The sequence below is a fragment of the Oncorhynchus kisutch genome, linkage group LG17, assembly GCF_002021735.2.
Source record: "Oncorhynchus kisutch isolate 150728-3 linkage group LG17, Okis_V2, whole genome shotgun sequence".
In the NCBI taxonomy this organism is placed as follows: domain Eukaryota; kingdom Metazoa; phylum Chordata; class Actinopteri; order Salmoniformes; family Salmonidae; genus Oncorhynchus; species Oncorhynchus kisutch.
Window position 1 is genome coordinate 75,546,485 of NC_034190.2, and position 23,147 is coordinate 75,569,631.

Sequence of the window (23,147 nt, forward strand, 5' to 3'; positions counted from 1 at the left end):
TGAAACAGACAGTGAACACCACAATAGTCAGGTATAAATTCAAGCTGTTGAATTGAATATACAAAAATCCCTGATATTTTTAAGGGTGCGATTCGGAGCCTTGGTTCCTGTATCCCGCTCTGTCAACAGATACAGTGAAAGGCCATGTAGTACGTTTTAGAATACTGTGTGTGCTTTCCTTCACCAGGGTCCCCGGTGCTGCTCAGACCTGGCAGTATCCTTTCACTATGTGGATGCAGAGCTGATGTACACACTGGAATACTGGACCTACCACCTCCGTGCCTACGGCTACAGGTACCGCTACAGACCTCCACTATCCCAGGGCCTGGTGGAGCGGCAGGCCCAAACAGAGAGGCCTACAGTGGGTACAGCTGGGAGAGGGAGAACCCCAGCTGGTATTACTGTTGGTGGTGATGGAGACCAGTCCAAAGCCGAGTCCGGGGCAAAGCCTTTGTCAGACAAAGGTGGGAAGGAGACATTGGGTAAAATCCCCATTGACAACAACAGGACTGCAGTCACACAGGAGAGACAAGGGTGATTCTCTCTGTATGGGTTTACATGTGTTTTTGGAACAGGACTGTGTAGTGTATGGACCAGGATGGGGCAATTCCACTTAATTTCAGTCAATTTAAGTTTACTTCCTGAATTGACTGAATTGAAGTGGAATTGACACATGAATAATGAAAAAATGATTACCCACATAGTGCTCTTATGGCCAGTTCCACCACAGTGCAGGTTTAATTGATTATGGGGATTTGATATATATATATTTATCTTTTAAGTGAGTCCATATACTGTAAATCATTTAACTTGAAAGTCTTAACTGTTTTTATTTGATATCTGTTGCGATTTAATATGATATTCTGTTTGAATTGAAATAGTATGCAGTTACTTACCATTCATCTATATCCAGTACTTGACAGCTTATTAGGTGTTACGCACGCCTCTTTCATTACGCTTGATAACTTGGTACAATAGACTGTGATGCCCTTTGGAATGCGTAATGCATCTGTTACTTAAAAGGTTTCAAACGTGCATTGTATTTGAGGTTTAAAAAGGGTTTTGAAGTTTTTAATTTCCACTTTGAAAGTTCAGACTTGATTTTCCCTTACGAAAAAATGTATCAACCCCTACAAAAAAGTCCATTAATTATAATCCACATAATAATTCACATTTCTTGTTACTAGAGGATAATTTTCTTGCTGTAGCAAACTGTCTCATTTTAAATCCTACATCTGTAGATGCTTTGCATGTCATGAAGATTGTAAAATGGTTGGAATGACTTGGCTTCTTTCTTAATGGTCGTTTTTAAGCCATTTACCTTGTTCTCTGGTTTCGTTGTCTTTTTGAGAGGTCGAAGAGAAGATTTCATATCTACCTTAATTTTCTACACTAAACATTGACCTGTATGTTTTTCAGCTGGAATGAAACAAGCAATTTAGGGTGGGATTCAATCCGATTGCCGGTTATTGGCATTGCGGCTTTTAAAGGCCATTTTGTTTACCGTGAATGGGATCTCTGCGAAAGCGGCAACATTGCCTTTGAAAGCCGCAATGCCTATAACCCGTGATGGTATTGAATCCCAGCCCTAGTATACATCATATAACCTTTTGTACTGTATACTCTACCAGTATAATCGGTGGCAGCTGTGGGATCCTGTATTTCCATAGTCTCTCTTTCCATTTGATAAGATATTACAGTTGTGATATGACAAGAAGTACAAAGATGGGTTAAATTAATATTTTAATTTACAACAACAAAAAAGTGTTTTGTCTTGAACTTTTGGGGAAAAATAACCAACTATGTTAAGGAAATAGATCATATCAGATGTGACTGTTTTTTTTTGTGACAATACATGTTATATACAAACTGTATAGTTATTAGTTACTATGACAACCCATCTGGAACGTTACAGTAATATGTTGGTTTGGTCAGTTTAAATTCCATTGAAGTTTTCAGAATACTTTGTTTTTGTAAAATATATCGTTGCTCTTCTGTATTGTATAATAATATCTCCAATCTTCTGAAAAGGGGTGTTTCCTTAGCTGGATGGTAGAGATGGGTCCAGATGAATGTCTTGTCTATAACCCACGACGAAACCTGGATCAAAACCGGAACAGTGGATGTACAGTATGATACATTTATAATCAATAAAGGTTCATAAATGTAGAATAAAATAGAATTATAGTTTATTTAATTCAACATGAAATATGAAGCACTTGATTTCTTATTCAATGTATTCTGGTACGTAGAGAGCTGAACTAAAGCTGTTCATTTGAGTGGAGGCCTACAGAGAATTGTCCTGCACAGCAGGAAATGCAAACTTGTAGTATATTTGAGTTTTAAAAAAGGCTTCAAAAGTTTGTAATTTACACTTTAGAGATTTCAGATTTGATTTGCTAACTAAAAATGTATCAACCCCTACAAAAATGTCCAATAGTTTTAATCCGCATAACATTTCTTGTTGTTGCAGGATTATTTTCTTGCTGTAGCAATCTGGCTCAAATTAAAATCCTACATCTGTAGATGCTTTTGATGTCATGATGATTGTAAAATGGTTGATATGGTTGGAATGACTTGGCTTCTTAACGATTGTTTTTAAGCCAAGCAAACTGGCTCAAATTAAGATCATGCATTTGTAATTAACACGTGAATGGAAAACAGTATATAATGCATGCAGTCTACTGAGTGACATGGGAGAGAAGATGCCTTACACACTCACTCACCTCAGTCTGCACTTGTTAAAGAATAGACCTCCTTTTCTTGTTTCTGGGTACACCTCCTTCCTCAAAGGACGCATGTTACCTGTAAAACAGAGCCCACACTGAGTGACTTAGCTGAAAAAATACTGTACATTTTCTCCATCGTACATTGGATTACTATAGAGGTATAGATACCGTAGACTAATTCATATGATCATGTATGCCACTTAGCCAAAGCTTTTATCCAAAGTGACTTAAAATACAGTATGATCCCTGTAGGAATTGAATCCATGGCCTTGGTGTTACTAGCACCTCACTCTTATCAACTGAGCCACACAAGCTGAGTTGCAGAGGATCATTATATAGACTATATTCTCATGTATGTGTAGCGGATTTGATGGACTATGTCTATTTATGTCTGTTTATCGGTCACAGGGTTATATTTTTTTAACAAAATTCAATGTAGCAAACAAGCTAGTGAGCTAGGCTAGCTAGCTATCGAGAGGGGCTGCTAGCTAGTTTCAAAGGGTGCCTGCTCGTGCCCTTGGGAATGCGTGTCCATATCCAAGTAACTATTTTCTAATGTATATTACAGTGAATGTATTGGATGGTTTATTTGTTCAACAGGAGAGTAATGTCATCTCATGGTTCAGGGGGATGCAGAACGTAGTTGGGCTGTTATTACAGTAATACTCTGTCGTGGTTCTATCATCAGACTTTTGAACTGTTTGTCTCTTGCTGATGTGGTCATCATAAAATGGAGCTGTTTGCTATACAAGACTGGGAGACTGAATGTTAGTGTGTTCATGGAGGAGACTGAAATACTGAATGGTGTTTTGTTTCATTGGGTAATGTCAATTCTATTTTTGTTATTTTGTGAAATTCAATCTGAGATTAATTTCCTATTTAGATCAACTTGATATATGAATATTCATTTATTCAACTTTTGATTGATTATTAAAATGGAGTCACTTGATAAAGTTGAAACGTTCTCATGTGCTTCCTTTTTTACACCCATTTCATATTTCTACCTTACTGCTTTCAGATCTCCATTCTAAGGGTAGTAACATTTTGGGGGCTCGTCTGTGATCTACAACACTGACCAGAGTTGTAGATCGTGAAAGAACCACGGCGACAAACGCTTGGAGTCCAGAGCAAGCTGGGTTGGGTTAAATACAGAAGACACATTTCAGTTGAATGCATTCAGTTGAACAAATGACTAGGTATCCCCCTTTTCAGAAGTGTTCGACATAGACACACAGACGTCAATAGATGGTAGGGGGAATGGCATGAGTTAACACATGTAAAAAGCTAGTGTAGGACATTCAAAAACGATTGATCCAGCTCAATGAAATGCAGTCATCCAAACTGGCAGCTGTCCTGATTGGGGAAACGCTTGTAGAGGCTCCCACTGTCACAGGGGCTAATGATGCAGAAATGCATGACTACATTGTGTTACATGAACAGTAAACAGCTGAGTGAGCTGGAAGATGAGGGCGTCGGTCAGCTGCTATTTCTGCAGGATCTTGTCACCCAACTGCTGGGGGACACCGACGTCTACACAACAGCCAGAGAGATGAACTGGACTCCATCAAAGGACAACGAACAAAGACAACAAGAGTCAACAGACAACAACGTACAGACACACCAATGTACACCGGCCATGTGGTGGTTCCTGAGGAAGTCGCCATTCCTGACACCAAAAATACAGAGACCTAGTGTTCTGGTGAGCGTGTCAGACGTGGCAGCCCTTCTGCCACAACATGAATTGGAGGTCTTTGGTGGTCAAATAGCCGATTCAGGTGCTGATATTAGTTATAGTAGCATTTTTTAAGCAAATTGAGGAAACCAGAGCAAACATTTCTGAATCAGAGGTAGTTAGAGCTGTCCTCAAGGTTATCAGAATTGGGCACATTCTTAGAGATGTTCGTTAAATATGAAGGACTTACAGTTGATGAATTAAAGTCATTTCTCAAATCACACATGAAAGATAAAGCCAGTAGTGAGCCGTTGCAAAACGACTAGATAAAGAGACCCCACAGGAATTTGCATATAGGCTTATTGGGTTGAAACAGCGCATAGTGCTGGCCACGAGGGTGCAGACACAATAATATATGACAAACCATTGGTCCAGCATGTTTTCCTTTACACTTTACATCAAGGGTTCAGTGTCAAACATGCAAATATAGGAAGTGATTTAAAAGCATATGTATCTGATTTTAAGATTAAAGATGATTTCCTTGTAGATCTAATCACTGAGTCAGCAAGGGATGAAGCAGAAATCCAAAATCCCATGGGGGTCTTACAGACAGTGCTCAGTAGTTGCTAATGTATTACAGCAAAGTGAGTGGGGTGAAAGTGTGACGGACTAAAACCAAGGTCACATACAAGGTGATGTACAGGCAAACAGAGTAGCCATCCAAGAGTTAACTACTCAAGTCACAGTCCTCGCAAAGAACCCAGAAAAAATGATCTGACCAAAAAGTGAGCGTGGGCAGTGTGCTGACACTTTGGTAGCAAACACAGCAGTGTTAGAAGAAGGAGGATAAGGGGAAATGGAACACCAGTGTGAAACAAGCTAAAGATAAATGTATCTATTGCTTCTTCTGTGGACAGGCTGGCCACCGAGCAGTGGGTTGTCTGCCGAAAGGACAGAGACTGGGAAACTGGAGGAGGTCACAGGGCGGGGACGACCAGTGACCTCAAACATGGGAAAGTCCCCTCCTGAGGTATTTACTGACCAAACCGACACTACAGCAAGGTCTAGTGACAGAATTATTCTCACTTTATTCAGAAGATGGACAATACAGTAATGGGCAAAACACAAAATACATAGCAGTTAATTGGGGGCAAGTGTCTGCTCTCATGTCTCATGAATGGAGTGTCATGCGAGGCACTATTAGACACAGGCGCACAGGTTAGCATAGTGGGAAAGAAGTGGCTTGACAAGACACTGCCCACCATTGACACATTACTTGGAGATAAAGAACACCGCAATAGGAAGGCAGCAAATGGAACCAGAGTACCCTTTGAGGGGTGGATTGAGGTGCTGGTGGACATCCAAAGTACCAAATATGGCTATAACGGTTCCCATGCTAGTGAGCCAGAGCTACAAAAGTAATTTACAACATTAACAATGTCTAAACTGTATTTCTGATCAATTTGATGTTATTTTAATGGACATGAAATGTGCTTTTCTTTCAAAAACAAGGACATTTCTAAGTGACCCCAAACTTTTGAACGATAGTGTATATTATATTATATAAACTCAGCAAAAAAAGAAACGTTTCAGGACCCTGTCCAAAGATAATTTGTGCATATCCAAATAACTTCACAGATCTTCATTGTAAAGGGTTTAAACACTGTTTCCCATGCTTGTTCAATGAACCATAAACAATTAATGAGCATGCACCTATGGAACTGTTGTTAAGACACTTACAGCTTACAGACGGTATACAATTAAGGTCACAGTTATGAAAACTTAGGACACTAAAGAGGCCTTTCTACTGACTCTGAAAAACACAAAAAGATAGATGCCCAGGGTCCCTGCTCATCTGCGTGAACATGCCTTAGGCATGCTGCAAGGAGGTGTGAGGACTCCAAATGTGGCCAGGGCAATAAATTGCAATGTCCGTACTGCGAGACGCCTGAGATAGCGCTACAGGGAGACAGGACGGACAGCTGATGGTCCTCGCAGTGGCAGACCATGTGTAAAAACACCTGCACAGGATCGGTACATCCGAACATCACACCTACGGGACAGGTAGAGGATGGCAACAACAACTGCCCGAGTTACACCAGGAATGCACAATCCCTCTATCAATGATCAGACTGTCCGCAATAGGCTGAGAGAGGCCGGACTGAGGGCTTGTAGGCCTTTTGTAAGGCAGGTCCTAACCAGACAACGTCATCTATGGGCACAAACCCACCGTTGCTGGATCAGACAGGGCTTGCAAAAAGTGCTCTTCACTGATGAGTCAAGGTTTTGTCTCACCAGGGGTGATGGTCGGATTTGCGTTTATCGTCGAACGAATGAGCGTTACACCGAGGCCTGTACTCTGCAGCGGGATTGATTTGGAGGTGGAGGGTTCGTCATGGTCTGGGGTGGTGTGTCACAGCATCATCGGACTGAGCTTGTTGTCATTGCAGGCAATCTCAACGTTGTGCGTTACAAGGAAGACATCCTCCTCCCTAATGTGATACCCTTCCTGCAGGCTCATCCTGACATGACCATCCAGCATGACAATGCCACCAGCCATACTGCTCGTTCTGTGCGTGATTTCCAGCAAGACAGGAATGTCAGTGTTCTGCCATGGCCAGCAAATAGCACGGACCTCAATCCCATTGAGCACGTCTGGAACCTGTTGGAACGGAGAGTGAGGGCTAGGGCCATTCCCCCCAGAAATCTCCGGAAACTTGCAGGTGCCTTGGTAGAAGAGTGAGGTAACATCTCACAGCAAGAACTGGTAAATCTGGTGCAGTTCATGAGGAGGAGATGCACTGCAATCCTTAATGCAGCTGGTGGCCACACCAGATACTGACTGTTATTTTTTTTATATTGACCCCCCTTCGTTCAAGGACACATTATTCAATTTATGTTAGTCACATGTTGTGGAACTTGTTCAGTTTATGTCTCAGTTGTTGAATCTTGTTATGTTCATACAAATATTACACATGTTAAGTTTGCTGAAAATAAACGCAGTTGACAGTGAGAGGACATTTCTTTTTTTGCTGAGTATATGTGCAAAAGTACTATCTCACAACTAAATGAAACCTTCACTCTTGCGCAGACATTTAGAAACAAAACATGCCAATTTGGAAAATAAGCCAGGGGAGTTTTTTGAGCAAGAATTAAGACTACTTTCGAGTAGTAAGACATGTATAAAAGCAACAGATACCATTAATAAGAAGTGGCTAGGAGCGTCTTATATGGTGAGTTACCGAGTGGCTAGGACAGGCAAGTCCCATACTATTGTGGAGGACTTAATTATTCCTGCTGCCGTGCATATGGCTGGGACAATGCTGGGGGAAAACGCCAAAAAGACTATACAGACAATGTCTTCCTCAAACAACCCTGTTTCATGACACATCAGTAACATGGCAGGAGATGTTTTGAAACAATTACTGCTTTGCATACATGCCAGTGAATTCTATGCGTTACAGCTGGATGAGTCAACAGACGTGGCGTGCCTGGCACAGCTCCTGGTATATGTCTGTTACAGCTGGATGAGTCAACAGACGTGGCGAGCCTGGCACAGCTCTTGGTATATGTCTGTTACAGCTGGATGAGTCAACAGACGTGGCGAGCCTGGCACAGCTCTTGGTATATGTCTGTTATAGCTGGATGAGTCAACAGACGTGGCGGGCCTGGCACAGCTCCTGGTATATGTCTGTTACAGCTGGATGAGTCAACAGACGTGGCGGGCCTGGCACAGCTCCTGGTATATGTCCGTTATGTTAATGGGGGTCAATTACGGAAGACATCCTCTTCTGTAAACCCCTGGAAACCAGGACAACAGGAGAGGATATTTTTAAGGTACTGGACAGCTTTGTTACATCAAATGGACTTTGGTGGTCAAGATGTGTTGGTATCTGTACTGATGGCGCAAAAGCCATGGCAGGAAGACATAGTGGAGATGTAACGCGCCTGCAAGCAGTTGCTCCCGACCCCACTTGGGTACACTGCAGCATCCACCGAGAGGCTCTTGCTTCCTAAGGAATGCCTGACAGCTTGAAAGACGTTTTGGACACCACGAGTGAAAATGGTTAACTTTGTTAAAGCAAGGCCCCTGAACCCTCATGCATTTTCTGCACTATGCAATGATACGGGCAGCAATCATGTAACGCTTTTACAACATACAGAAGTGCGCTGGTTATCAAGGTGCAAAGTATTGACACGCTTTAAAAAAATTTATAGACGAGCTTAAAGTTCTTTACCGAACATACATTTCTTTTGTCTGACCGCTTGCATGATGACAAGTTTCTCACACGATTGGCCAATCTGGGTGATGTTTTTTCTCACCTGAATGATCTGAATCTAGTATTACAGGGACTCTCCACAACTATATTCAATGTGCGGGACAAAATTGAGGCAATGATTAAGAACTTGGAGCTCTTCTCTGTCTGCATTAACAAGGACAACAAACAGGTCTTTCCATCACTGTATGACTTTTTGTGTGAAAATTAACACAAGCTTATGGACAATGTCAAATATGATATAGAGAAGAACCTGAGTGAGTTGGGTGCGTAATTACGCAGGTACTTTCCTGAAACGGATGACACAAACAACTGGATTCGTTATCCCTTTCATGCCCTGCCTCCAGTTCACTTACTGATATCTGAACAAGAGAGCCTCATCAAAATTGCAAGAAGTGGTTCTGTGAAAATTACATTTTTGTCACGCTCTGATCTGTTTCACCTGACTTTGTGATTGTCTCCACCCCCCTCCAGGTGTCACCTGTTGTTTGCTAGTCTGCCCGGTCTGCCTCAAACCATCTGCCTCCTGTGTCTGCATCTGGGTCTCGCCCTGTGCCCTTATATAATTGATTCAGAAGCCACTGCCAGATTTCTGGATTTGGCTGTGCTCAGAGTATCCTGCCTTGGCAAATTTCATTGTTAAGACACTGATGCCCTTTGCAACCACGCACCTATGTGAGAGTGTATTCCTCGCCCACACTAGCATGAAAACGAAATACAGGCACAGACTGTGTGTGGAAAATGATTCAAGACTGAGAGTCTCTCCAATACAACCCAACATTGCAGAGTTATGTGAATCCTTTCAAACACACCCTTCTCCTTAACCTGTGGTAAGTTATTCACACCCTTCTCATTAACCTGTGGTGAGTTATTCACACCCTTCTCATTAACCTGTGGTGAGTTATTCACACCCTTCTCATTAACCTGTGGTAAGTTATTCACACCCTTCTCATTAACCTGTGGTGAGTTATTCACACCCTTCTCATTAACCTGTGGTGAGTTATTCACACCCTTCTCATTAACCTGTGGTGAGTTATTCACACCCTTCTCCTTAACCTGTGGTGAGTTATTCACACCCTTCTCCTTAACCTGTGGTGAGTTATTCACACCCTTCTCCTTATCCTGTGGTGAGTTATTCACACCCTTCTCCTTAACCTGTGGTAAGTTATTCACACCCTTCTCATTAACCTGTGGTGAGTTATTCACACCCTTCTCCTTAACCTGTGGTGAGTTATTCACACCCTTCTCCTTAACCTGTGGTAAGTTATTCACAATTTTCAATGAACAAATCACATTTTATATGTAAGATGGCTAAATAAAGAGCAAAATGATTGATTATTATTATTTGTGCCCTGGTCCTATAAGAGCTCTTTGTCACTTCCCACGAGCCGGGTTGCGACAAACTCACAGTCATTCTTATATTTAATAAATGTATTGTATAGCGTGTGTGTGTGGCAGGCTTACAATGATGGCATAAAACAACATTTGAGAGTGCACTGACCCTGGTGCTAGAGGGGGTTCAGCTGACCCTGGTGCTAGAGGGGGTACAGCTGACCCTGGTGCTAGAGGGAGTACAGCTGACCCTGGTGCTAGAGGGGGTACAGCTGACCCTGGTGCTAAAGAGGGTACACAGCTGGAGGTTGAATATTTGAAGGGGTATGGGACGATAAATTGTTTGGGAGCCACTGATCTAGATTCAAGGCAGGAATAAGTAGTGAGACAAATGTAGTTCGACGAATCAGATGTGTTTGCTGAGAATTCCGGGAGATATAGGTTGTGTGAACCTACGTGATGACACACCTGTACAGAAATCCTACAACTCCATTCCAAAACCATTGTAGAAGGAAGTGAAGGAGCATGTGCACACACTGCTTGAAAGAGGGGGGGTGGTCAAAGTGGTCCTACTCATTACCTGTTGTGTGAGAACAGTGGGAGAGGTGAGGCCTATTCTCTGATTTCTAGGTTCCTATAGAAGATTTCTTGAGACTCGCAAAAGAGCTGAATGAACTGCTCCAGTCCGACTGAGAAAATACAGTGGAGACCAAAATGTCCCAAAGAACATCGAAAGGAAAGCTGAAAACCAAATGTTCACGTTTGCCATCAAAGATGCCAGTAGAATGGACAGCAGCCCACCAGGCCATTGTAGATAGATGTGTGAATGCAGTTAACTACCAGTAAGCTACCAAAGGCAGCAGGAAAAGATATGAATGATAGGTTATAGGTCGAAGACCTTGTCTCCAGCTGAAAATAACTATCACCTACACTCCGGAAAGCTCGAATTCCTGGCTCTAAAATGGGCTGTGACAAGTTCCGTGATAATCTCTACTATGCCTCATCTTTTACAATATACACAGATAACAATCCCCTTATATTTGTGATGAGTATTGTCAGATTTAACGCTGTAGGGCACAGATGGGTGCGTGAACTAGCAAACTTACATTTTTACATTAAGTACCACCCAGGGAAAGTCCATATTGACGCAGACACTCTATCCAGAAACACACTTGACCTCCAATAAGGGTGAATGCGAGTTCACCAACAACATGACTCAAGATGTAATTACTGCCATCTGGAAGGAAAGTAAAGCTGTCAAAGAAAAGGAGGCTATGTGGGCAGCTGCTCTGTCAATCAGTCTTCCAGTTCCTGACAACACTAATGTCTGGGAAGACATGATACCGTTAACCGTTGAGGACATCCAAGCTGCCGAAGAGGTTAAAGGGGCGACAACCAACAGACACCGAGAAAAGGCAACTGCGTGTGAGAGCCAAACGCTTGCTCATATTGTACATTCATAGACTCTACTCGTCACGGAGCAACACTTACACACCACAGTTCCTTCTCTTTGGCCAACTACCCCGCCTGCCCATTGACCAGTTGCTTGGCCTCAATCAGTGTGATAAACAGGTGTCACAACCAGTCTACACTCAGAACTAGGCCACCAAAATGCAGGAAGCTTACCAAGTTGCATCTGAAAACAGTAGAGAGTCCTCTGCTAAAGGCAAAAGACACTACGACCATGGTGCAGTGGCCCTCCAAACTGGAGATAGAGTCTTGGTGAAGAACATGTTAGAGAGAGGAGAACCAGGCAAGTTGCAGGCCTACTGGGACACTGCCATACACAGGGTGGTAATAAAGATTGGGGAAGGACCAGTCTACAAGGTGGAAAGGGAGAATGGTGCTAAGGGCATCAGAGTGCTCCATAGCAACATGATGTTGTTAGTGAACGACATACCTGTGTGAAACATGAGACCTTGGAAGAGAGGAAACAGCATGCTAGTAAAAGAACATCAAACATGGAACATGGAGGAGATGGGGATGAAACTTCAGAAGAATCTAATGAGGAAGACTTCTGTTCTCGTGGAGTTAACCCAGTTGCAAGCACAGAACACCCAAGACCTCAGATAAAAATCACTGACAGAAGAGGCCTATATGTTTCATCCCTGTATTCAGGATACAGAAAGTAGTTAGTATGAGAACATGAAGCAGGAATCAGAGGTCCTAGAAGAACCAAACAATGAGGATTGGGACAATGCCGAAGGGAGAGAGGACCATGTTGAAAGGAGAGATGACACTCCCGAAACTGTAGTTGGGCCCAATCCAGACAATGGTTGTTCATGTATGAATGACGTCATGGATTCAGATCAGCAGTGCGTAGAGGAAGGGATGGATATCAGAAGATCCCAATGTATCCAAAAACCTGTGGTGGAAAAAGTACTCAAAAGTCAAACTTGAGTAAAAGTAAAGATACCTTAATAGAATATGACTCAAGTAAAAGTGAAAGTCACCCAGTAAAATACTACTTGAGTAAAAGTCTAAAAGTATTTGGTTTTAAATATACTTAAGTATCAAAAGTAAATAGAATTGAAATGGAAATGTATTTAAGTATCAAAAGGAAAAGTATGAATCCTTTCAAATTCCTTATATCATGGAAACCGATAGCATAATTTCATTTTTTTTTGTATATATATTTACGGATAGCCAGGGGCACACTACAACACTGACATTCATTTACAAACAAAACATTTGTGTTTAGTGAGTCCTCCAGATCAGAGGCAGTAGGGAAGACCAGGGATGTTCTCTGTTTAGTGAGTCCTCCAGATCAGAGGCAGTAGGGAAGACCAGGGATGTTCTCTGTTTAGTGAGTCCTCCAGATCAGAGGCAGTAGGGAAGACCAGGGATGTTCTCTGTTTAGTGAGTCCTCCAGATCAGAGGCAGTAGGGAAGACCAGGGATGTTCTCTGTTTAGTGAGTCCTCCAGATCAGAGGCAGTAGGGAAGACCAGGGACGTTCTCTGTTTAGTGAGTCCTCCAGATCAGAGGCAGTAGGGATGACCAGGGATGTTCTCTGTTTAGTGAGTCCTCCAGATCAGAGGCAGTAGGGAAGACCAGGGATGTTCTCTGTTTAGTGAGTCCTCCAGATCAGAGGCAGTAGGGAAGACCAGGGATGTTCTCTGTTTAGTGAGTCCTCCAGATCAGAGGCAGTAGGGAAGACCAGGGATGTTCTCTGTTTAGTGAGTCCTCCAGATCAGAGGCAGTAGGGAAGACCAGGGATGTTCTCTGTTTAGTGAGTCCACCAGATCAGAGGCAGTAGGGATGACCAGAGATGTTCTCTGTTTAGTGAGTCCGCCAGATCAGAGGCAGTAGGGACGACCAGGGATGTTCTCTGTTTAGTGAGTCCACCAGATCAGAGGCAGTAGGGATGACCAGGGATGTTCTCTGTTTAGTGAGTCCACCAGATCAGAGGCAGTAGGGATGACCAGGGATGTTCTCTGTTTAGTGTGTCGGCCAGATCAGAGGCAGTAGGGATGACCAGGGATGTTCTCTGTTTAGTGAGTCCACCAGATCAGAGGCAGTAGGGATGACCAGGGATGTTCTCTGTTTAGTGAGTCCACCAGATCAGAGGCAGTAGGGATGACCAGGGATGTTCTCTGTTTAGTGAGTCCACCAGATCAGAGGCAGTAGGGATGACCAGGGATGTTCTCTGTTTAGTGAGTCCTCCAGATCAGAGGCAGTAGGGATGACCAGGGATGTTCTCTGTTTAGTGAGTCCTCCAGATCAGAGGCAGTAGGGATGACCAGGGATGTTCTCTGTTTAGTGAGTCCACCAGATCAGAGGCAGTAGGGATGACCAGGGATGTTCTCTGTTTAGTGAGTCCACCAGATCAGAGGCAGTAGGGATGACCAGGGATGTTCTCTGTTTAGTGAGTCCTCCAGATCAGAGGCAGTAGGGATGACCAGGGATGTTCTCTGTTTAGTGTGTCGGCCAGATCAGAGGCAGTAGGGATGACCAGGGATGTTCTCTGTTTAGTGAGTCCACCAGATCAGAGGCAGTAGGGATGACCAGGGATGTTCTCTGTTTAGTGTGTCGGCCAGATCAGAGGCAGTAGGGATGACCAGGGATGTTCTCTGTTTAGTGAGTCCTCCAGATCAGAGGCAGTAGGGATGACCAGGGATGTTCTCTGTTTAGTGTGTCGGCCAGATCAGAGGCAGTAGGGATGACCAGGGATGTTCTCTGTTTAGTGAGTCCACCAGATCAGAGGCAGTAGGGATGACCAGGGATGTTCTCTGTTTAGTGAGTCCACCAGATCAGAGGCAGTAGGGATGACCAGGGATGTTCTCTGTTTAGTGAGTCCACCAGATCAGAGGCAGTAGGGATGACCAGGGATGTTCTCTGTTTAGTGTGTCGGCCAGATCAGAGGCAGTAGGGATGACCAGGGATGTTCTCTGTTTAGTGAGTCCACCAGATCAGAGGCAGTAGGGATGACCAGGGATGTTCTCTGTTTAGTGAGTCCGCCAGATCAGAGGCAGTAGGGATGACCAGGGGTGTTCTCTGTTTAGTGAGTCCACCAGATCAGAGGCAGTAGGGATGACCAGGGATGTTCTCTGTTTAGTGTGTCGGCCAGATCAGAGGCAGTAGGGATGACCAGGGATGTTCTCTGTTTAGTGAGTCCACCAGATCAGAGGCAGTAGGGATGACCAGGGATGTTCTCTGTTTAGTGAGTCCGCCAGATCAGAGGCAGTAGGGATGACCAGGGGTGTTCTCTGTTTAGTGAGTCCACCAGATCAGAGGCAGTAGGGATGACCAGGGATGTTCTCTGTTTAGTGAGTCCACCAGATCAGAGGCAGTAGGGATGACCAGGGATGTTCTCTGTTTAGTGAGTCCACCAGATCAGAGGCAGTAGGGATGACCAGGGATGTTCTCTGTTTAGTGAGTCCATCAGATCAGAGGCAGTAGGGAAGACCAGGGATGTTCTCTGTTTAGTGAGTCCTCCAGATCAGAGGCAGTAGGGAAGACCAGGGATGTTCTCTGTTTAGTGAGTCCTCCAGATCAGAGGCAGTAGGGAAGACCAGGGATGTTCTCTGTTTAGTGAGTCCACCAGATCAGAGGCAGTAGGGATGACCAGGGATGTTCTCTGTTTAGTGAGTCCGCCAGATCAGAGGCAGTAGGGACGACCAGGGATGTTCTCTGTTTAGTGAGTCCACCAGATCAGAGGCAGTAGGGATGACCAGGGATGTTCTCTGTTTAGTGAGTCCTCCAGATCAGAGGCAGTAGGGATGACCAGGGGTGTTCTCTGTTTAGTGAGTCCACCAGATCAGAGGCAGTAGGGATGACCAGGGATGTTCTCTGTTTAGTGAGTCCACCAGATCAGAGGCAGTAGGGATGACCAGGGATGTTCTCTGTTTAGTGAGTCCACCAGATCAGAGGCAGTAGGGATGACCAGGGATGTTCTCTGTTTAGTGAGTCCACCAGATCAGAGGCAGTAGGGATGACCAGGGATGTTCTCTGTTTAGTGAGTCCACCGGATCAGAGGCAGTAGGGATGACCAGGGATGTTCTCTGTTTAGTGAGTCCACCAGATCAGAGGCAGTAGGGATGACCAGGGATGTTCTCTGTTTAGTGTGTCGGCCAGATCAGAGGCAGTAGGGATGACCAGGGATGTTCTCTGTTTAGTGTGTCGGCCAGATCAGAGGCAGTAGGGATGACCAGGGATGTTCTCTGTTTAGTGAGTCCACCAGATCAGAGGCAGTAGGGATGACCAGGGATGTTCTCTGTTTAGTGAGTCCACCAGATCAGAGGCAGTAGGGATGACCAGGGATGTTCTCTGTTTAGTGAGTCCACCAGATCAGAGGCAGTAGGGATGACCAGGGATGTTCTCTGTTTAGTGTGTCGGCCAGATCAGAGGCAGTAGGGATGACCAGGGATGTTCTCTGTTTAGTGAGTCCACCAGATCAGAGGCAGTAGGGATGACCAGGGATGTTCTCTGTTTAGTGTGTCGGCCAGATCAGAGGCAGTAGGGATGACCAGGGATGTTCTCTGTTTAGTGAGTCCACCAGATCAGAGGCAGTAGGGATGACCAGGGATGTTCTCTGTTTAGTGTTTCCATCAGATCAGAGGCAGTAGGGATGACCAGGGATGTTCTCAGGATAAGTGCGTGAATTGGACCATTTTCCTGTCCTGCTAAGCATTCAAAACGAGTACTTTTGGGTGTCAGGAAATGTATAGAGTGAAAAGTACATTATTTTCTTCAGGAATGTAGTGAAGTAAAACTAGAAGTTGTCAAAAATATATATAGCAAAGTAAAGTACAGATAGCACAAAAAACAACTTGAGGTACTTTAAAGTATTTTTTACTTAAGTACTTTACACCACTGCCTAAAACCAAGGAGCAAGCTAACTTATGACACACTTGGACAGCCAACATACCAGGTGTGGAGACCTAACATTCATGCCTTATAGCAAACTCTACCACCCACTCCACCAAAATGCATGTCTACTTACCAATGTCAGCAGTGTGACCAATATCAATACCAGTGCCGAAACCTATACAGAACACCAGACATACTGCTCAGTTACAGACTTGCTGAGTAATAACAGGAGGGACTATTTAAAGAGGGTGAGCGTGTAGCAGGTTGCAAATAATTGAGTTAGAACTTAAAGTACATGGGATTCAAGGGATACCTTTTCTATTTTGCTGGACTGTCTATCCATTCCTATGCAGTCAGGTATTCATTATGCAGCAGTAGATGCAATTACAGTCAGGACACAAGAGGGCGCTCTAACTTGTGTTGGACTAGGAATCAAAGGAGTAAGTACTGAGCTGGCTTCTGTGTTGACATGTTCGCAGTTTTCCAGCGAAATTGGGCTACTTTGAAAACGATGTCGCGGGTGAAAATGCATTGGTCGCGGGTGGCGGGTTTTTGGGCTACTTTCAATTGCACCGCAATCGTATTTCTCCTTAATATATATATATTTCACTGAGTCAGGGAGACAGAGCAGCACGCGCGCACATCGTGATAACTTTTTTACCGGTTGTAGGTAGGCAATTTAGATGGGTCATTATGGAGACACCCTTTTTTCCATTAAACATTAACAAGCTAGAACTGATAACGGCGAGAATGCATTTGAAATCGACACTAGGCGCACTAGAGCACTTTAGATAAATTCGCTCAGAGGTGGTTTAAAGTAAACTGCATTTTTGAAGGTGAATTTTCTTATGGATAACCGTATCAGGCGAAGGGTTTTACTCATGCTCAGTTCTAGGGAAATTTGAAATGGAAGTTATGGAACTCCCTCGCGTGCTTGTGTTATGGGGAAATGTCCACAATGAAAATCACATTACATGTGTGGACTGATAGGCGACATTTGCATCTGATGGCCATCAAGTAAGCTATTAATTTATATGCCATTCTCGGCTACTGTAGCCTGCCATTTGATACAGTAAATACAGTATGTTGAAATTATTATATCACTGGAGTCGATGCAAATCAATTTGTGCCACTTGTGTAGCCTACCTGGAGCTGGCAAACGGATTTAATAGAATATAATTCAGTTTGTTGTTGTATCCTTGTGTAATTATGCAATTATTAATGGGCATGTTTAGTTAAATTAAATTGGAAGTTATCAAATGTGATCATGTTCACAGCTCTATCACAAATGTATCATTCTCCATTGTGGATTTTCTCCTGAAATGAGATGTTGGCATGTTGGCCTATCAGGGGCTATAGGTCACCTGCATCTGGCACAGTTGAATTGCAATTATATTTAATTATATTGCCTATTGAAATAACAAGTCAACCTCGCAAATAGGCGATTTATGTTTGTAGTCTTAACATTTGGGAGATAATGACGGCACAATTGCGAGAAAATAGACTAACATTCGTTTTTTAAAGTTTGTCCAAATGATTCTTGCAGCGATTTCGAGACCCTCTGTCCAACTTTCATCACTCAAACTCTCAGGTCGATGTATCTATAGTTATGCACGTGCATAAACAGGGTTCATTTAAGCAATAAAGCACGAGGGGGTGTGGTATATGGCCAATACACTACCGCTAAGGGCTGTTCTTATGCATGATGCATCGCGGAGTGCCTGGACACAGCCCTTAGTCGTGGTATATTGGTCATATACCATAAACACCAGAGGTGCCTTATTGCTATTATAAACTGGTCACCAACGTAATTGGAGCAGTACAAATAAATGTTGTGTCATACCTGTGGTATAAGGTCTGATATGCCACTTATGTCAGCCAATCAGCATTCAGGGCTCGGACCACCCAGTTTAGAATTATAATTTAGTGCTGAATGCTGATTGGTTTAAAGCCATGGTATATTAGATGTGTACCAAGGGAATGACAAAAACATACTTTTTACCATTCTAATTACATTGGTAACCAGTTTACAATAGCAATAAGGCAATTTAGGGAGTTGTGGTAAATGGCCAATATACCATGGCTAAGGGCTGTTCTTACCACACCTCCTCCAGCCTTACTGCATAATCAAAGCAGTCAAAACAAGTTAAATCGACATCCATTGATGGACAATGATCTGGAGAGTTTAATAAGGGTGTTTTATCTTTTCTCTTGCGACTTATTCTTAAACTCGCAAGAATTATTATTTTGATGAAAAAACGAATTTTGCTTCTTAGTCTAAGTCGTTAAAAATGACATTGATATTCCTTCTTAATTCGATTGATAACTTTATGGAAAAGGGGTTATTGGATAAATGTGGCAACTCTTGCAACAACATTTTTTATGGGCTAGTGGTCAGGCCTTGTGGGCGGGTTTTCAGAGGTCATTGGCCTATACATTTTAGCTCGACCTGGCAACCTTGGCTGGCCTCATTATTAAAACGGAGTTACTTGATAAAGTTGAAACATTCTCATGTGCTTCCTTTTTTCCACCTCATTTCATGTAAAATTCCTTTATTTGTACTTTATTTGTTGTTGATGAGTTACAAGGTGTTTAGCAACATGGTCTGACATTCTTTGTAATGTTTATAGGTCATGGGGTTATATTTTTTATGAAAATTCAATGTAGCAAACAAGCTAGTGAGCTAGGCCAGCTAGCTATCGAGAGGGGCTGCTAGCTAGTTTCAAAGGGTGCCTGCTCGTGCCCTGGGGAATGCGTGTCCATATCCAAGTAACTATTTTCTAATGTATATTACAGTGAATGTATTGGATGGTTTATTTGTTCAACAGGAGAGTAATGTCATCTCATGGTTCAGGGGGATGCAGAACGTAGTTGGGCTGTTATTACAGTAATACTCTGTCGTGGTTCTATCATCAGACTTTTGAACTGTTTGTCTCTTGCTGATGTGGTCATCATAAAATGGAGCTGTTTGCTATACAAGACTGGGAGACTGAATGTTAGTGTGTTCATGGAGGAGACTTAAATACTGAATGGTGTTTTGTTTCATTGGGTAATGTCAATTCTATTTTTGTTATTTCTTGAAATTCAATCTAAGAATCATTTCATCTTTATGTAAACTTATTTGATATGAATATTCATTTATTTAACTTTTGATTGATTATGAAAACGGAGTCACTTGATAAAGTTGAAACATTCTCATGTGCTTCCTTTTTTACACCGCATTTCATATTACCTCCTTACTGCTCTCAGATCTCCATCCTGAGGCTAATAACATATACCCATCCACCTACACTCACCAAGTTCAGAGTTTCTTCTGCCCATAAGCCCAACAAAGACGTCGTCCATCTCCCCTGTTACAAAAAGGCTTAGGTCATTATCAAATGCAGGTGTTCACAGTATGTTTACATTTTTTAGGACCTTGGGTATGAAAAAAGCACTTTATGAATTAGTATTATATGACACGAAATGCCTCATAATTTTCAATTAAAGATAATAACATTTCTATTGATATGTAAAAGAAACAGTAAATGAATGGTTATTACTAACTTTTATGGGGAGATGGTGGTAGATCATTTATATCTGGGGAAAACCAAGTCAAATGTCAAAAAATCATAAATCGCAATAGATCTCCAATAAAAAGTGAGTTAGTCCTATGAAGAATGTCCTTTACCAGCAGTGAACACCAGCATCAGCATTGAACATGTTATGAAATAATTAAAGATGTATCATTGGTATAAACACTTCTATATAAACACATGAATGGCCTGAGTCAACACAACATCATCTCTTTAGGCCAGGGCAAGTACTTTGTGACAACTGTTGTCTGCTGATGTAAAAAGGTATTTCTAAATAACTTTAGTTTGATCTAGGATGTGGAGTAGAGAGAGCAGACACTTACCAGCACCCCTTCTCCCCATCAGCCCGACGAAGCTGTCATAATCCAGACCGTTATATCTCTTCAGAATGGTCCGCTGGATGTTTCCCAAACCTGGACCCTCCTGTAATGATGACACATGATTGTATTCAGTGTTTTCTTTTTGTTCAATCACTTGTGCAAGTTTTTAGATGTAAGTGGTATACTCCCAGGTACAAAACTCTGAACTGATAACACTTGTAATGCCTCCTATTTTACATTCAAAACCTTGCATACATTGGGGTTTCACACATCTTTCACCCCTGAGTCATCCATGCCAAAATCTTTTCTGTGAAATACCATGAGAACATTTTGTTTGGTCACCAATACATCAGATAACGATAGGCTAACCATTTAATCATTTTAACTACCATTTAATCCAATAGCAAAAAAACAACGTTAGTTTTTATAGTGTTGAATAGAAAGAATATTAGATGGTAAGTATAATTTCTCATACAGTATATTTGTATCCAGTGGCAGATTGTGAGAATATTGAGAAACATGTAAAGCTTATAGTTTAATTATCCTTATAAATTACATACATAGGACAAATCATCAAAAATAGTGGTATTGTAAAGCAGTTGGCCACTGTAAAAACATAGCACTGTGTTGTGTGTCATTTGTGCCTCATGCAACATTTTTCAAGATCACTTTTATTTTATTTTTTATTTTTTACCCATATTTTGTCATTTTTTTTCTCTGCTTACAGTGTATCAATGCAATTCAGATAACGAGTGGAATATAATAGAATAATATGATATATTTAGGTATTTCAGCAGTGCATTGTACACTACACTATAATTACAAATGGTAGCACATAGTGACTATTTCTACTTTGTCCTGTTGAAGAACAATGGCTGATGGAGAATGATGATGTAGTATTTACAGCCACATCCATATATGATTCGGTTTTACCTTCCAGCATAAATTTATGTCAAATTGACACATTTATGAGGTAAATATATAAAAATGTACAGTGTTCAGCAGTAATCAAACTATAATGTTAACTAGGCACTACATACATTTGTTTCAGTAGTTATTAGTGTTGAGCAGTTTGATTAAGTGATAGTTAATTGTATTGTTAACAAATGACATTAAAAAAGTAAAGAGGATATTGCATTTTGAAAAGCAGATACTTAGATTGAATATGTATCCAAATTGGAAGAGTGATTTGGTGCAGTGGACAAGAGACTCTGTGAATTAGCTTGTTGTACTCAGTCAATTGAAAATGTACTTGGGAGTTTTGAAACACCAGCCATTGATGATCTCTTTAGATTTGTGTGCTTAGAGTTGTGAAAATGTAACACATACTGTACTTGTGAAAATTGCACCAAAGTGATTGAGAAAGAAAAAAAACGTAAGCACCCATGGTCATTCCACCCCCCAAAGATCAATGTGATGACGTTGAATCAGCTTGGAAAACGATTTGGATTTTCAAAAAGTCATCAATGAATGGCACTGCGTCTCTTTTTCACCCAACTTTTAACCTACATCCAATTACATGGTAAATAGTTTTGTTGATTTCACGTTGAATTAGTCGACAACTCAACCAAATGTAAAACAAAACTAGACGTTGAACTAACGTTTGTTCCCAGTGGGCAAGGTCTGGTGAAATATGAAGGAATTCGTTCATTCTAACTCATTTAATGTTTTCATGTCATATGAAACAATGTTATCTATCCACAGTCCGGCTTTGATTCAACCTATTCATTGGCTATAGTGTATTTTATCAGTAATTTGAATTCACAAATCATATTTATTGTATGAAGGAAAAACAGAACATTTACGCGCTAACCTGAGATTTAAATTGAAACTTTAGGCTGAGAAACTTCCATACCTCTGAGTCGGTTGATCTGTGTGCATGTTCCTCGCAGCTGGACTGGCTTGAGTGGAGTTTCATGGCGACAAACAAAGCCACCAGCAAAATGCCGCTTCTCATCTTTTTACCACCACCTGTAAGGTGAGTGACGATGGGTTAGCAACAATATAGCCAAACAACTTGAAAAGTTTGGATAAGAGCTCCGCGGAAACCAAACTCGCATCACATTTGAGCCTGATTTTACGCGAATTAATATTGTCCCTCAATAAATATAATATAGCTGACAGATATGACTCTACAATACAATCTTAAAAAAAAAAATGAAAATAAAGACCCAAAAGGAAATGGCTTCTTGTTTGAAAATACGCATAATGCGCACTGAAATGTTGCCATGCATTTTGAATTTAAAGTCTATATTAATAAACAATGGCAGTTATTTTTGCTTTGTTCGGATGTTTTCAAGGACATTAATCATGTTTCAACAACAACAGTCCAATATTTATGTTTTTTTCCCGCTGCGTTCAAGGTTGGGTTATCAGCGTCTCCAAATGTCGCTGAAATATGCACGCCATTTGACAAGCATAGCAATCATTTAAAAACATCTAGATATATAATACATCAATACAGGGCATATTTCTCTAAAATAAATACTTATTTACCTGTTTTCCGATCGAAGTGGTAATATTCTGTTACGCCGCGCGTGTGCCCAGGTGCGTTCTGGAGTGAGGAAAGGCGTGAATAGCTCCTGCAGTGCAGCGACGAGATCCACGACGAAAGTGAGAGGTCCAATCCACCTCTGTTTATTAAATGATAGCTGGGTATCTGCGCGAGTCCAATCGGCTGCAGAAACGTAGGTGGGTTCTCGACGTCATAGCACATTCTCGTGTACACTCATATTCATACTACTCGTGATGATGACCATGCTGTTCAAATGGAGCCCGTGGCGCCTAGCTGTCATCGGAAAAACGAACACCACGATCCATTCAATGGCCTCAAACGTTCCATAGTCCTATTCTTTGATACATGACACAAATCTAATTGGTACTGAAGATAAGTGGATTAAGGTTCATTTTGGTTTTTGCTCTGCCTTAGTTA

At 42.1% G+C, this 23,147-nt stretch overlaps 2 protein-coding genes across 5 annotated transcripts in view; one reads left to right on the forward strand and one right to left on the reverse strand.

Annotated features, from left to right (window-relative positions):
* Positions 1 to 3,689, forward strand: part of LOC109908310 (glycoprotein-N-acetylgalactosamine 3-beta-galactosyltransferase 1-B) — a 34,227-nt gene extending 30,538 nt beyond the window's left edge. For all 3 annotated transcript variants that reach the window (XM_031794620.1, XM_020506930.2, XM_020506932.2), the window contains exon 6: positions 188 to 3,689. In XM_031794620.1, the coding sequence (XP_031650480.1) occupies positions 188 to 538 (351 nt within the window). In that variant the 3' untranslated portion in view covers positions 539 to 3,689. The remainder of the gene's footprint in view (positions 1 to 187) is intronic.
* Positions 1,731 to 22,946, reverse strand: LOC109908312 (uncharacterized). 2 transcript variants are annotated; one of them, XM_020506934.2, is made up of 8 exons: positions 22,712 to 22,946; positions 22,071 to 22,186; positions 20,219 to 20,318; positions 19,867 to 19,899; positions 19,617 to 19,670; positions 16,454 to 16,495; positions 2,727 to 2,805; positions 1,731 to 2,100 (listed from the first exon to the last, which is right to left on the reverse strand). In XM_020506934.2, the coding sequence occupies exons 1-8, from the start codon at positions 22,929 to 22,931 to the stop codon at positions 2,082 to 2,084; spliced, it is 663 nt and encodes a 220-aa protein (XP_020362523.1). In that variant the 5' UTR covers positions 22,932 to 22,946; the 3' UTR covers positions 1,731 to 2,081. The 2 variants fall into 2 exon arrangements, with proteins under 2 accessions (XP_020362523.1, XP_020362524.1); XM_020506935.2 differs by lacking the exon at positions 16,454 to 16,495.
* Positions 22,947 to 23,147: the final 201 nt, after the last annotated feature.